The sequence below is a fragment of the Diplotaxodon limnothrissa genome, linkage group LG3 (assembly GCF_057381915.1).
Source record: "Diplotaxodon limnothrissa isolate DT_005_m linkage group LG3, D_limnothrissa_male_GT1.1, whole genome shotgun sequence".
Taxonomy (NCBI): Eukaryota; Metazoa; Chordata; class Actinopteri; order Cichliformes; family Cichlidae; genus Diplotaxodon; species Diplotaxodon limnothrissa.
Window position 1 is genome coordinate 263,029 of NC_140598.1, and position 16,757 is coordinate 279,785.

Sequence of the window (16,757 nt, forward strand, 5' to 3'; positions counted from 1 at the left end):
TTTTACCAGAAATCACAATGAAAATCAAATTACATCCTATCTATCAGTCTAAACAAGCAAGATCTGGTAGAGATGACAGAGGATAAAAGAAATAATCTTCCAAAAATATTTGTTGTGGGTGGTTTCCTTTCAAATACCTCACCTAAAAAAGGTAAAATAATCAAAAACTTCCTCATATGCTCTAAGAAGGGGTGGATTTTGCGAAGTTCTAAGGTTTTATTGCACCCAAGTGTTGTTTCGATTTAGTTGTCTGTATTTTGTATTGTGGACACTGTATTTAACATGAAATGCCTGAAGCAATTCAAACAGAAACAAGACATGTGTTGTATTCTATGTACTCACCCTGAATGGCCATAAGCCACCATTCCCACTGAAAGATGGTTGCTTCCTCTTCTTCACGTCTGTTACTTCCAGCTGGACTCCACCCAATGGTGAAGAGATCCTGGAAGCTGTTCCTTGTAAGTTTATTTCCTGCATTTGTAAATACAGGAAGGAACTGCTTCCAGCATCTCTTCACCATTTGCCAGAACCGACCACACGAGTCCATACCGGCAACAAACTGCTGAATCATGCTGGCAACCCTGTTGACCACAGATTGTACTCTCAATTCATACAACATAGCAAAATTGTGAAACAAAAAAAAAAGTTTTGTCAATTTAAACACCACCTTAACTGCAATACAGATATAAACTCAGCAGATTGATGATTTGTTTAAGTGTTAACTATTAGGGGGGAACACAATGGGAAGACGAGCACTGACCAGGAAAGTACTTTGTAATTTTCTAACAAATTCTCAACTGTGAAACGCAAAATGAGATACAATCTCGCCCCTTATCCTCTTAACATCAAGTAGTGTGGCAGTGTAGATGTCAGGGATACCACAGCCTGCAATCCAGTCCCCAAGGTGACTTTTCAAGTCTGCCAGGTCTTCTGGGGTGCTGCAGCTGGAAACCTTGAAAATTAGGCACCTCCATAAATACATACGTTTAAAGCATTCACTAAGTGTACTTACATTTTGAGACGTTCCACTGATGAGTTAAGCTATGCATTGTGTTTCACTGAATTTAATTACACCTCAGCATGCACACAGTTTTACCTTTTCTATGTTCTGTTTGATGTCTTCGTCCATGAAGACCTCTACATCGAAGTCATCAAGAGATGTCTTCTGGCCACACATCATACAGAACAGGTGTCTGTTGATACACCGTGGCCCTGGCCCATTGTGTGCTATCGACCAAGCAATCAGTTTACCAGCCGTATAAAACTTGTTGCTTGACAGCAACTGCTGGCTATAGCTGAACAACAGACTGCCAGGCTTCCCCTCAAAAATCCCTAGGGAATTCTGAGTTTCGACCATAAGTAAGCTGCAGGAAAAGATAGTAAAAAATAAAAAAAATTGAGTCAAATTGTGATTTCATCTTTGCAACAACAAAAAAACACATTCACACATTGTATTATTGTGTGGGAGAGATGGGAATGGGTTACCGAAAAAATTCCCGCCTTGGGCCTCCATAATCATCGGCCATTTCACCAACAAATTCAATATTTGGCAATTTATGCCACGCAAAATATGACTTGGAAAGTGCCATGCAGGCACTATGTAGGATTTTCCTACGTCGGGCTATTATTGCACAATAATTGCTGGTGTCAAGATGCGTTTCCTGGAAATCTTTCAACACAGTCGCAAGGTCCATCTCGTCCTGAAGAAAAGGGGGGGGGGGGGGGGGAGGGGGGAGAGAGAGAGGGGTCATGACTACATGAAACACATACACAGCAGTTCTGGCAGTGTTGTTCATGAGACATACATGTGAGTCATTTTGTTCAGGGGAAGCCAGGACAGCCTCATCCAGGTCTGATACTTCTGACTCTGCAGAGTCGATGTAAAACTCTTCCCTAAACAGAACAAATGCATTTGATTTTTTTAATATCATGTATACATACTGAAATGGAATGACTCATCTGATAAAAGAATCTGATTTCACATTCTTTTACTGTATAGATACAGGCACTTAAAATGGCCATGTGGTCCTTGATTGCATCTGTTGGAGCCATTTGTATTTTAACAAATTTCAAAATATTAAAATATAAAGTTTGTTGTTAGTTTACTTCTATTTCTGGGTTAATCATTTTTTTATTTGTAGGTTAATGCTCACTTCATTGTTTTGTTGTTTATCTTATCAAGTCAGCCAGGAAGAATTTCAGGGCTATTTTTGACAACTTAAGAGACTGGTATAAGACCAGCATGCACTGAGATGGGCCTTTTGTTTTGTTTGTTTTTTAATTTGAGAGACAAGCAGCATGAAGGGACAAAAATGGATCTTGTTATTGGTTGCCAAAATGGATCAATAAACTATAAAATGCAACTTTCAAGTTTTGACAGTGCAGTTTTCCTGCGCACAAAAGATTATCACAGGCCAGCAGTGTCTTCTTTTCCTTTTTTTGTGAAACATAAGGAACTGCCCATTTACTGGGAATAGTTTGGGTGATTTGTAGTTCCAAGTGTCTGAATGGTCAGGCTGACTAAAGTGTTATCGATGCATTTTCAGCAATTAAAAATACCAATATCATGACATCAACAAATCTGAAAAAACATGAAAAAGCAAAACAGAAACCGAATGAGGCAATTAAACCATTGGTCTATATTCAGAGCACATAAATGTTATCAGTTCAATACATGCAACCTTTCAAATTTTAATATTCGCTGGTCTCACCCCGTATATTGTACTTATTGAGTGTCTATTTACCTATGGTGTGTGCTTTATAAGTTCCAGTTTACACTTAAGTTTTGGCATGTTATTCAACAACTACCACTTGCCTGTTAACCTCTGGTTCCTGGAGACCATGCCTACTAGAATGAGCTGTATGGTTTTCATGCAGACCACTGCAAAGGAATAGCAGAAATATTTCATAGCAGGAAGAGGACCCCAATGCAGATATTTATTGATCTAGACTACACAAAATGATCCAAGTTATAATAATGATATAATTAGTTTGTACCAAACTAGTTTTTACCAAAAAAATAAATGAAATTGTGCAATAGTTTAAGATTAAAATTCCAACCCATAAACAAACAGAGTGCCATTTACCTGATAACCTCTGGCTCCTGTACATTGTGCCTGCTATGGTCAGGTGTCTCGGTGTCATGCAGCACACTGCAATACGGTAAATATTGTTGATGAGAGGGTGTAATGCATTTACAGTGCTACAGTCCAAAGGCAGTTGTCAAAGACTTACATTGCCATCTCAGACTGCACAACTTCTCCACCAGTTGAGTCCTCATTGGCTTCTGTAATGTAAAACACCAGATTATTAAAATATAAAAGAAATGGACCAACAAATGACAAACAAGAACAGAGGACAACGCGCCAACTGGCAGGGAAACACACAAGGCTTAAATACATACTGAGGTGATTAGGGAATGTGAAACAGGAGGAGAGCACAGCTGGGACTCATCAGACATGACGAGGCAAAACTCAACACATTGACATAGTACACAGACTTTCAAAGTAAAACAGGAAACTGAACAGACGTGGACTAACCTAGGGGATACGGTGACAGAACAAGAGACACACTGACAGAGACGACTGTATACTAACAGAACACAGAACCACGACCTAAGAAGGAGAACACAAGAAATGCCCAGGACCTAGGAAGTTAGGAATACTAGCGACAGAAATCAAACCCAAGAGAATCAAAACACATCATGAAATCAAAGCTAACTAATACAAACAGAAAAACACCGAGTCCACAGACTCAGGACCGTGACACTTTGGGTAGGTAGAACTTAGGATAACTGAGGGGGGAAAAAATAAATAAATAAATAAATAAAGGAAAGGTTAAGGACATTAACAAAAGACAATGAAAAAGCCAGAACCCAGGAAACTAAGATTACAAGAACAAAATGACCCTAACCCTAAAATACTGTTAGACCACAGTTGAAGCTTGCTCTACTGCATTTCTGTTATTAACAGTGAATCAATTGGCGGGGCATTATTTAAGCATAGCCATCTGGCATAGTGATCAGATGAATGTCTCAAATCCTTTGGGGAAAATCACAGCATTTATTATTCTGAGCAGTAACATGTTAAAGATGTCTTATACAATACTAGGGTGACTGGAGCGCCACTGAGTTACAGTAATAGTGACAATTATGCCATATCAGCCACCCGAGTGGAACATTTGAATACCTTTGGACGGATATAAAGATTGGAGCGACCCAGTAGGTTTCTTGCTCTAATTTCTTGGGGCGTCTCCTCTTCAAGAGGAAGAATGAGCCGCTGTCCATTCACTTTGCATAGATCGAACTGCAAGGGTATGTCTGCAATATTGTCCCATAGTGCCTGCCTGAATTCAGCTGCATTTAGGTTTACAGGAACGACCACCCGAGTAGCAGGAGTGGCATCTGTAATCAAATTTAAACCAAATTAGCTTTCCCTAAAAACGGAAAAGGGTAAATTGTCACATTGTAGTGTCTCAACATCAACTTATTGGTGCAAGGAAATAAAGATTACAAAGGTGCTAAAAATCTAATGCCAAATTCTACAATTTGTAAACAACTGACACCATGATGTAATTCTCATTTTTCAAACCCATCACTCCAAATAATTAATATTAATATAAATATTGATTACCCCTATGAGATCGGTAGTGTGTCAGTGTGGGATTCCTTAGTACTGACACCTTAAACGTTAACTGGCGATGTCTGGTTCTCCCGCCTCTTGGTCTGCGCACTGGCCCACCTCCGTGCTGTTGGCGGAAAACTCCAAAGCTATCATTAGACCATGAGATAATTTTAGTGAAACTAATCACACAGAGACACCCCCCCCCCCCCCCCCCCCCCCCAAGAAAAAAACCACCCAACACACTCAGAGTAAGGAATGAGTGTTCAACACATCGGTGTTTATTGCATGCATTTTTCGATTGTCTCGCAAATTAAATGCTCCCTGAAAATATGGGATATGCTACATTTATAAACTAAAATCTTTATGCATAAATGCACATAACAGGGATTAAAATGACTGTCATTTGAAGTCGTCAATCTAGGATAGACATTTATGATTACAGAATTTGTTGTTGAATTGTAACAGATAATTAGTAAACGAGCCATTTATTATTTAAAAATGTAAAAGTTATTTCCTTTTGCAAAAACAAAAAAGGCGCAAAGCTAAAAGCTTGCCAATAGAGTAACCACCACCAAAGCATTTCACCTTTGTAGAAGAGATGTCCCCTCTTCACTGTCATCTTGATTCAGTAGCCGGTTAAATTGGGCATTCATGCTGTCTCTGATATCAGTGACTCTCCGTCGAAATGCAGCGCTCCGTTCGGACATGACTGTTCCCAAAAAGTTCGCCAAAAGGCTGGGCAGATATATATATATAGCATCCCTAAAATTCAAAGTACGGCGGGAGAAGGTACATTGTTTGTGATTGGATCAGCAAGACTGAAGGTTGTGTTTTTTTTTAATCCACCCCTTACCACAACCTGTGATCAGAATTTGTGTTAACCAATCACAGTCAACCTCATATTTGTGTTGTCTCAATCAAGCTATGTGCGACAAACTACATACAGATGAATGCGTGCGAAATCTCTGCGCCAACAAAAAACACCGTAAGTACCCTAGTTAATCTCAATTATTGTTCGTCTTTGCTAACTAAAAGCTAAGTGATGATTCAAAAACATTGCTTTGTCCTTTTAAGCACATGTTATATGTTAGCTTTGTATTGTAGTAAGCGAAAAAAAAAGTCATGCTGAGAACCTTCACAGACAAGTCATGCTAACCTTTGTCCGTTAGGAATGTTGCCAACATGCCATTTTAGGTGAGGCATGTTAATAAGGTCTCTAATATGGTACTCCGTTTAGCCACTTTATATTATTTAAAATACGGTTTTATATCACTTGTTATATTAGCCGGATTAGGCTACACGGTACTGCACTGCCATCCCAGATAGCAAGACGACATTGAATTGATGTTGATTTTTTTCTATAAAGTACCGGAGAAAGTAGATTGAATGTTCTTTTGTTATCACTGATTTATGGTCTAGTTACAGTTCACTAGCTATGTCGACGTGCAATTTAGGTATATCTGACCGGTAAATTAAAGCAGCGATCACCTGGACTGTTCCGTATCACCCCTCTCACAGTGGTACATCCCTCCAGGTAACCATTCACAAGTCTTGTACAGTAGAGCGGGAATTAATCTCAGCGGAATTGAGAGGAGAAAGTGGATGCAAGCTGCCGTTAAACTTGACTGAAGAAGAAGAGAGGAGAAAGTAGAGAAATGAATAAAGAACAGTCAGTATATGCAGAAAAGAAATAATAAAGTTAAAAGACAGCATGGTCTTCATGAACCCAGGGTACAATACAAAAATGTCGTTTTATTTAAGTGAGCAAAACAATGTAGACCATGTTCATTTTGGTAATTAGTTGGAAAAAAAAACTAATGACAGCATTTAAAATAAACAAAGATGAAATACATGGATGGGAACATTTGACAATGGAATCGGAACATTATCAAAAATGATTTTTCAGATATGCTGAGTAGAAGATGCGGAGATTCAAATTTTTAACTTGGGTGTGTGTTTGAAATATGAAAATATTGGTTGACATCATTGACATACTGCTATTAAAGATGGGAATATGTATGAAACGTAGATTCAAAAGCTCTATTAACAGAACTATAACCTGTTAGAATGTGACATTTATTTCAGATGCATTCTGTAACTGTTCACAGTCCCAATACTTAGTGATGACAGAGTGTTTCCAAAAGTGCTCAGTCACAATTTTCAGAAGACTAACATGAAATTTTTTGATTTATTTAAATATATAAACCTGTTGAAAGCAATAATTTAAATTTTTGTCTTTGTAGAATCACAGTACAAAGTATGGCCTGGAGGATTTTCATCTCAAGGTGCAAGAACATTCATAATGACTGTACACGGCGGCTGCTGATGGACGATGTTGGGCCAGATGTGCTACAGTTAGCGTTAAGGAGGTATGATGAAAGCATGATGGAAAACATTTAACATTTTAACTTGCATAAAATGTTTAAGGGGAAGATGGCCTGAAAATATAACATGAATTAAGAAGTAATTTTTTGATGTCTTTGAGGTTGGAGACAATGCAGAGAAGCCTTCGGTGGGCAAGAGGAAGACTGATCAGTGTAACTGCAGCAGATCAACTTCTGCGTGACTTGGCTGAATTGATTCAGGAGGTCGAACTGTCTACTCAGCATGGCCAACAAGGTAAGCACATATTGTGTCGATTCCTTGACTGATCAAAAGTGTGAAATAAATTATGACTCTGTCTTAACCTATTTTCCAAATACACCAAACGCTTATATATTTTCAGGCTCTTTTGGATACCAGGCACCAGTGGTTTTCAACAGAGGTAGAGGCAGATCCCTTTACCTTATCACTCGGGAACAGCTTTCATTCCTGAAGTCATGTGGATTCACTGCACCTCAGATGGCTGATATTTTGAATGTTTCACTTCGTACAATTCGAAGACGTCTGCGGTCAGTGACTTTTGAAACCAGTGTGACTTTCAGTTCTTTTGTGACACACACCCACTGTTTATTCAAATTAAATGGTATTGTGAAATTGTAAAAATTAGTATATTTGAATGTGCACTAACTAGTCAAGTAATGATGTGTGTTGTTATGGCAGTGATAAAATACTTGTGTTCTTTTTGTCTGATTTCAGACAGTATCATTTCACCCGTGCATCAATGTATGCGGAACTGACTGACAGTGCGCTGGATGAACATGTGCAGGACATTGTCGCTGGCAATGAACAAATTGGTCCTGAGGCTGTCAGAGCCTCCCTGCGAGTACGTGGACTACGTGTACAGCGAAGGAGGGTTCGAGCAAGCATGCTACGGATAAATCCTGGAGCAGCTGCCATAAGAGCAGTTTTGCGGAGACCAGAACGAAGAACATATCAGGTTGCAGGTCCAAACTCATTGTGGCACATTGATGGAAATCACAAGCTGATAAGGTAACCAAGCACACTGATTTGTTGAACACCTATTTTGACCAAAGTGAAATTCAGCATTACATCAAATATAACTGTTGAACAGTAAGACACATCCAATAGAGCCAGGCCCTGTGATGGGCAGTCCTCTAACACAACTGGTTATGTTTAAAGGGGGAAATGAGAGAACACAGACATCGCAAGCAACGTACAGACAAACTTGACATGCAATAGTGCCATGTAAATCAATTAAGAGTGTGTGTTTCCATTGTTTCAATAACAAAGCAGAAATAAGATTTTTCTTCTTATGGACCACGGTTTTAGGTGGAGGATAGTCATTCATGGGGCTATTGATGGATACAGTCGTCTTGTGGTCTTCCTTCATGCCTCAAACAACAACCGTAGCAGTACTGTTTTATCAAGTTTCATCAGAGCCGTGGTATCCTATGGTGTACCCTCGAGGGTCCGGACAGACAGAGGAGGGGAAAACAATGCTGTCTGCCTGATGATGAACATTTTCAGAGGCTTTGATCGTGGAAGTGCCCTAAGAGGAAGGAGTACCCATAATCAGAGAATTGAGAGGCTCTGGGGTGATCTGTGGCGAGGAATGACCAATGTGTACTGTGATTTATTTCACCACCTGGAGGAGGAAGGCATCATTGACATTGACAATGAAATGCACCTTTGGGCTCTCCATTACATCTATCTCCCAAGGATCAACAGAGATTTGAAAGACTTCACTCAACAGTGGAACAATCATGGCTTGCGGACAGAGAGACACTTGAGCCCATTACAGATTTTTGTCCGAGGCAGCCTCCAGCAACAGGGCCGAGCCTCAACTGCCATGCAGGACATCTTTCAGACCAGAGCAGCTGCTGCTGATGGGACTATTGGTGGGACAGCTGATGGTGGTGTGACAGCCACTGAGAGTGAGACGACTGCTGCTCAGGGCTCAGGTGCAGATTCTGGTGGTGGTGCTGCTGCTCATGGTACAGATGAGCTGGGATTGCTGGTCGACTGGCCTGAGAGGATTACTGTGCCAGACATTGAATTTACTCTGGACGGAATGGTGATGGAGCAAGTGGTAGAACTATTTAATCCACTAAGTGGCACCAGAGGGAGTCATGGTATTGAGCTCATCACTGGCTTAATATACTTTCTGGACTCCACATATCACTGAGACAGTTCAATTAATGACTGAAACATAATAGCAGCAAGTGGAAAGACTTCAAAATATCTAGGTGACTGGATACATATAATGTGAAAAGTTATGATATGTGTTTACTATGTACCATTGAGTAGTGGTGTAAATGCTGTTAAAATGTTCTGTGTGGATTTCATGATGTAGATGACTGATTTATAATAAGTTACATAATATCATGAATATATATAGTTTGTGTTGAAATGTCTTTATTTGAAATGTACATGTGTAAAGTGTAAGAGCTAGTGTCTCGTGAGAATACCCTTAACGAGAGTACACGAGACTTTGCATGGACTGTGAAGGAGCAGATGTCTCTCATGAAGCGATTTTAAGTTAAAAGTTTACTAAAAGAAAAAGCAACACAAGGACTTAAGGACCTCTTTTCAGGACAAGCAGCCAACGAGGTATTTGTCATTTGAGAAATGTTGTTATTTGTGTTTGGACTTAATATGTGTACTCTAAAGTTGCTAATTGATTTGTACTGTTCGCTTGTGACCAGTTCTCATGGTGTATCGGCATACTGGTGATGGTGAAGCCAAGGAGAGAAGGCCCAAGTAATAAACGCCCGTTTCAAAGAACCGACCTGTGTCTGTGTTGTTGTGAATTCTGTCATGGAAATCAGTGCATTTCCTGAAAGAAATCTCTCCTTCCGGGTCATCCGTGGATCGAGTTTCCTTCGAGACGTGGGCAGCGATAAGCAGAGTTTTGTATAAGATTAATTATTCAAAGTAAGCTCAGGTATGCCGTTCAGCGGGTTAGTTACAGCGCCGGGAGTAGCCTGGGAGAACAAAATGATACAGAGACTGCTTCAGGTTGCTTTCCCAAAATCAACTCAAAGTTTATTCTTCTGTGCAGGGTTTTTATAGGCAGAAGGGTTTGTGTGTCAACAAGTTTCAAGTTACAAGTTACAACCATATAAGGAAGTTCCCCCTAGCTCTGAAAGGGGCCTTCTATAATCTCAACATACTTTTGACAGGTCCATTAAACACTAGACAGTTAGAATCCTTTAGTGATATAAGTTTGCACATGGTAGAATACTGCATGTAGTTATTTGCATTAGGAAATGTTTAACCATATATACCTAAAGGCACATAATCAATGGTGTGTGATCTTTAGCAGGCTGCAAACTTGATGTGCACTCGAGGAATGCACTGTCCCACTATACCACAGCAGGATCAACGCAGCTATGCCTGTTCCAGTTTAAGTGCCTTCTTTACATATAGATGAACTGTTGGATTTTCCAGACCAGCAGGCCAAAGGAAGTTGCCCGTGGGGTCGCAGCAAGAGGAGATGAAGTTCAAACAAAGGGCATTGCAGAAACAGGGTCCTTTGTATAATATCATCAAAAAAGGTATTCAGTACATGCTCCCAAAATACTAAAATATCTAACATTTCCTGTATCCTTTGGGGCAACAGACCTGAGTCACACTTTTAGAGAAGTACCTGGTGAGGTGGATTGAGAGGAATATCCATGATGCATGGCAGTTTGTTCACTCACTTCCTCTCCACCACATCATATCAGTGGGTTCAGTATCTTATACTTTTGTCAAGATAATGCACACTGCAGCCGACAGTTATCAGAAAGAAGCCATTACCAAGTTACATGGATTCTTTTTTTTTTTTATAACTTCATGTCATATAAACTAGTTATGTTATGTGCAACACTGTCATGTGCCACTCTGGTTTTATGTTTTATGTTTCAAATTCGTGTAAGATCACAGTACTCTGATGACATTGACAAGGACATCTCCAGTTTACATGGGAAACTATTATTTCAGGTTCTTGAGATTACTTATTTACGTCACTTTTGAGAAAACGTACATACAGGTCTGATTCAAAACTGTATATCTATTTTTTAATGCATGTTGAAAGGGCAAAAATATTCCTGAGATACTGTTAACATTATTAAATTTGAAGGCTATTATACAGTGGTATTACTTTAAACTGAGTAAAACGGTATTTTGATAAAAGTTAAGGTCTCCGTTTGTTTCAGAAAGAGCATACTGTCATTTACTTGCTTTTATTATTTATTTATATGCCCTCCGCGGACCATCTCTGCACTGCGTGGGTGATTAGTGGCTCCCTGCACAGTAAGGGCTGCACACAGGGACAAGACGCACTCGGTTACGATCGGATCTTCCCTGGGCAGGGGGAGGTGATGAACTGTATGCCACTTTTTCATTGGCATACATTAAGTACAATGTTTTATTGCCTACGGTGGGGCAGGTCACATACTGGGTGAAGGTGGGCAGTGTGGAGTCCAGCGAGACATGATTAAAGTCCCCTGATATTAGAAGAAGAGCTCTCGGAGATTGCGTTTGCAGTCTGCGGACCACAGAGAGTCACAGGCTACCTCCACGGATGCTAACGGCTAATAGCGCAATGTCTGTGTTGCAGAGTTGTTCTTTCACAGCGATGTTCCCAGAGATACCACAACCGTCTTTAACAAACACTGCCAGCCCCCCTCCTTTCCTCTCACCGCTGTCTCTCGTCTTGTCCGCCCGCAGCAGCTGGAAGCCGGGCAGCCTACTCACAGAGGGAGTACCGGGCAGTGCCGGGATACTGCCACTGTGACCGGGTTAGCGTCATTAGCTCCTCAATCATATCAGGGAGCGATCTCACATTTAAAGTGATTACAGGAAGGAGAGATGGTGTGTGAGGTGTCCTCGGGAGACATCACCCCCGTTTCTTCCCTCACTGGGGATGTAGGGTCTGTCTGCCGGTAGCGCAGCTGCAGGGCGCAGCGCTAACAGCTGATCCCTAATGTAAACAAAGGAGCCATGCGCCGAGTGTCCAAACACGGGTGAAAAAAGTGGAGACAAAAGAAGAGAAAAGTCAACATAACTAGCACGAAGCGGTAATGCAAGATGGCAGGATCTGATTGCTAAAACATAAGTTAAAGGTTAAGAGAAGTAAAGAGGAAAATAAGAAAGAAGCTCAGAAATGAGCAGAGCTAGCTCTGCTCATTACCTGTTAGCTGCCATAACAGGTAACACAGTTAAGGTTTCAGAAAAAGTATTCTGTCGTTTGTTTGCTCGATCATGCCTTAAACACATCAAAATGCATAGTGGGATTATAATACAAGTGAATACTGTGACAAGCACTGGTACTGAATAGGCAATCACTTAGCAGCAAGGTGAATCGGTGATGCATTAGTGTGGTCTGCACTTCCTCTTCTTTGATTGGGTGAAATGAGTTGAAAGTAATTGGATGAGGGAACCATGGGGAGTGCCCTGCATAATTTCAATAAAACGCCGTTTTAAACGCCGTTACAGCTGGCAGAGAACGCCGTAAAAAACGCCGTTCAAAGATGCATAAAAACGGCGTTTTGTGCCGAGTAGCGTAAAAAACGGCGTTTCCGTCTGTCTTTGAACGCCGTTTTTTACGTCACTCGGATGGTGCGTTCAGGGCGCCATCCGAGTGGCGGGAAAAGCGGCGTTTGTCGGAACAGAACGCCGTTTTTTTCAGCGTTTTGAATAATTAAACGGCGTTTTTTACGCCATTTCTTAACCAAACGGGTTAGGAAAGTGGCGAATTTTGACACTAATGGCTTGCCATACCGGACCGAATGCGCTGCCTGTACCGATGCTAGCGCTACACTACATTTGGGCTGAAAACAGAGCTTTGCTATTGCAATGGAGTCCCCTCCAAAATCATTTGGAAACTCACGTGCAGCAAGTCCACGTTAGCAAACCTTTACCGGGCAAAACCCTGCCTGTACTCTTTTCTTAGTAGCACTTGCGACATTAACTGACGTGTGAACATATACATGTAGACGGGCTTTACAAGAAAAATGACTTCTTACCTGATTTTTGGACAAAAATGCGGCTGAACCAGTCCACATGGCGAAGAAAAAGCAAGCTTGAGAAAGAGGGTGGTGCGCATGCGCATTGGCCCTTACTTAGGCGGGCTCTGCACGCAGCAGTATGTGCAGAGGGACAAACCTGTGAATTTACTCAACAATGTTACGTTGACACAGTTCAATGACTTTGTGTAACAACAAAAAGTAACAACATTTCATTAAATTTGCACAAACACTTTAAGAATTTTTGCAAAATCGAGTTTATTAAGAACAAACAACAAAATCTACTTTAGTAAAAGCAGAGATAGGCTGAGTTCATTTTTTTGAGTGTGGGCTCCAAATGGGTAATAACATCTGCTACCCACTTATATGAAACCTTATTTTTCTACCATTAAATAAAATGTAGCCTAAAGCATCAAGTTTGCTGCTTTAAATCAGCAGGAACTGGTGGGGGAGCCTTTCAGAGCCTCCAGCCTCCTCTGATAGACACAGGCATGAACACACAGTCTTCCACTTTGATCATTTGGATGTTCTCATCCTGTGGACAACAACGTACATGGATGCAGGTTTGTTGTTGACTTTTGTAAGGTGTATTTATTGAACATATCCAGCTCCAGCCCCTCTGTCATCCTGAACTGAATCATTAGTTAAGAAAATGTGTGAATAAATGGTCACAGATCAGCTAACTGAATTTATCCAGACAGACTGGACCAATCAGGGTTCACTGAATCAGACTTTAACAAACTCTTCTATGTGCTGATAGACCTGCAAACACACTACATGTAGCTGTCCTCATATGTCACGTTTATGTCTGCTTTCCCATTTTTATAATCATTACTTACATGTTGATGAGAGACTTTGACTTTGTAAATGATCAGATTACATACTTGGAATACAACATTTCCACTTCAGGGTTGAAGCCTGTCCGAGCTGCCACGGGGCAAAAGCAGGACAGTTTATCGCAGGGCAAACACAAAATATATGTGAGAGAAAACCCACTGAAGTGTTTGATATTTACTGAACCTGAGGAACAGAAACAGGACAAACACTGACCTTCCTATAAGAAGTAATCTATGGAAACACTGGTTCACACTTTGGTAGAGAAATCAGTTTCTCTGAAAGGTTTCTGTAAATGAACATCGTGTGGAGAATGAATGAAGTGAGGTGACTCAGCAGTCCCACACCGATAAATGAAACTTCTGTTTATGAACAAGACGGATATATAAATGACAGTTATGTAAAAGCACATATTAAGTATTGTTGCTCACCTTTGTTTCTGATAACGTCACTTTTTAATAATCGTATCCGTCAGCTCTCATGGGTGAAGTTTGGCTTTGAGGGTCGGGAGCAGAAAAAGCTTTTAAGGACCTTTGATTTCCATCCAGTTCTGCTTTAAAGTGTTAAGGATGAAGCAACAGTGCTCCTCTTTGCGCCTCTGAAATCTGTCTACACCCGACTGATAAACAACAACAAACAGTGCAAAACTTATGAATAAATTAGTAACAAAAACACAGTGTAGAAGGTAAGTAGAGGCTCTACACACCATCATCAGGCCCAATGCTACGAAACTTCAAAGTCTCTAGCTGACCTGCATCCTGAGGTTTGTCATGCAGGATTAAAGGAGCCAGACTTTGTTCACACAGCTAGGATTGTATTTTACACTGACCCTGGGTCAGTACGAGGATGATAAACTCTATAAATGCTGTCCATTTAAATGGTCTTACCTGTAAACACTCCACCAGAATCCAGTGAGAGTGGATTCTGGAGTCTTCCCATCCTCCTGTTAGTGATCCTCCATCTGGATGGATGATAACAACCTTGTGAACAAACTAGCAGGTGTAGCAGGTCCTACTGGCCCGCATCTATGAACTGGTTACTGCTAATAACGCCCACTGAATGGACTGATGACATCTGAAGCTGGTGTTTCGAGTCTGTCTGTGCTGTCGTCAAGAGACAAGGTAAGAAAATATAACATTTGAAGATAGAAACACTGAAATATGCTATTATTACTGCTATTAACATGGTTGTTTTTAGGGGTGCGCTGATAAAATCTGGGGATTCTTGAACATTAAAAAGGGTCTGAACTGGCCTGTGGTCCTGATTAATATCTTTACACTCTCTGTGTCAGGGCTGGACTGCTAATCTAGCATACGGGCCTTTTGGGCCGATGGACCGGCCACATGTTTGCTCCATGTTTCTATCTAATGGAAGGCCCAACACGTCCGTCCCATCTACCAGGTTTCATTTGTATTATCGTTCTTCTGGGTTCAGAGCAGCACAAGAAGGGCCCTGGACTCACTGGAGCTTTTTCATTTATGATCCTTTTTGAATCTTTCTGACAAACGGTGAAAATGTGTTTCTTTAATCTCCGTCTATATTTTCATCATGAAAACTCCACAGGACTCTGAGCCCTTATGATCCCTGCACAAACTCATCTCTAACCCTCTGCTGATCTTTGCTCCATGGATTTAACTCTTCACTGAACTGGACGTCCACAGTGTTCAAATCCCTGCAAGCAGGATGAAGTCCAGCCAGCCAATCACAGGACAGGAAGTGATGAGCTGACACAGTGATTTGAAGCTGTCAGGGTGAGGCTGCTTCATGCAGGTGTGAAACTATGAGGAAGCTGAACGCCTCCTCTTTCCTCAGCAGTGATCTGTGGCAGTCTGCCATCATGTTTGGCTGCACTCACTGAATGTGACTCACTGAAAGCTGAACCATGTTTTTGATGATCACACTTTAATTTAACAGCTGAACAATGAACTTTTAGAAAGAGTCAAATCTGACAAACAAGCTTTTACCTTCATGTTGTTGAAGTTTCACATGTTCAAATATTTCTGTCGTTTCAATGAGCAACATAAATGTTGATGTGATGTCCAAGTAAAACACAGAGTTTAGATTGATTTAAAAACGTCTGTAATCCAGATGATTCCAAACAAAGTGTAAAATAAGAGCAACATTTCATTGAAGCTGTGGCTTCATTTATCACAGTGTCACAAAGAGCTTCCTGTTTCCAGCCTGTCAGCTCTCACAGTGTTATATTGCACATGTGCTGTGAGTAATAATCTCAATAATAATAATAGAAATGAATAAATAAAGAGATAAACAGCACCAACAGGAGCCTGCAGAGAGTTTCTGCTCTTGCAAAGACAAACATGTTTGTTCCAACAGAACATTCAGATCATAATTCAGATGTGAAAAGCTGTCAGACAGGACAGCTTATATAAACACAGTGTTTAGTTTGTGAGAGCAGGTAAAGGCAAAGAACCAGGAATGAACTGTGGGGACCTGATTGGACGCTTTGGATTTCCTGATCTCACAACCACGAGTGCTGCTGCGCCCTGCTGGGGCCAGTTTCCCCCCAACTGTCCCCTTGAACCACCTGGAGGTGTGAGCGCTTAATGTTAGGCGTTAGTTATTAATGTTACTGATGTTCTTTTGTGTTTTGGGAACTAATTACTAAAGTGGGCTTAACTTTATCATTGACCTGCTGGCGTTCGGTTTATTTCCACATAGTCTAGTTTGATGCACGTTCATGTCACAAGCTTCAAAACGTTTGTCACACTGGGAGTGACCTATGACCCTAAAGCTAAATGCACCTTTCACTGAACATGAGCTCACTGCACAACAATGACTGCAGATCTACACACAGACACACACACACAGGCGGTGTGTTGAGGTGAATAACAGACTTTTAATTTGCTTCTTAGGAATAAAAATGCTTCCCAAATATTTCATATTAATAAAAATGTAGAAACATCTGGAGCACAGATGTGTAAAGATG

The 16,757-nt window shown here is 40.8% G+C and overlaps 2 protein-coding genes and 1 long non-coding RNA gene across 3 annotated transcripts in view; all 3 read left to right on the forward strand.

Moving 5' to 3' along the window:
• The window catches only part of LOC146634202 (butyrophilin-like protein 2), a 295,376-nt gene that overhangs the window by 170,207 nt on the left and 108,412 nt on the right, over positions 1–16,757 (forward strand). Inside the window, exon 8 of the mRNA XM_085375562.1 lies at positions 918–925. Within this exon, the coding sequence (XP_085231688.1) occupies positions 918–925 (8 nt within the window). The remainder of the gene's footprint in view (positions 1–917; positions 926–16,757) is intronic.
• LOC146634205 (uncharacterized) lies at positions 6,944–7,715 on the forward strand. Its single transcript, XR_014907003.1, has 4 exons — positions 6,944–6,991; positions 7,108–7,241; positions 7,348–7,513; positions 7,701–7,715. It is a non-coding gene; the product is annotated as an uncharacterized LOC146634205 (long non-coding RNA).
• LOC146634206 (uncharacterized) lies at positions 7,726–9,150 on the forward strand. The gene is made up of 2 exons (XM_085374985.1): positions 7,726–7,994; positions 8,295–9,150. Exons 1-2 carry the CDS (start codon positions 7,726–7,728, stop codon positions 9,148–9,150), a joined length of 1,125 nt encoding a protein of 374 aa, XP_085231111.1.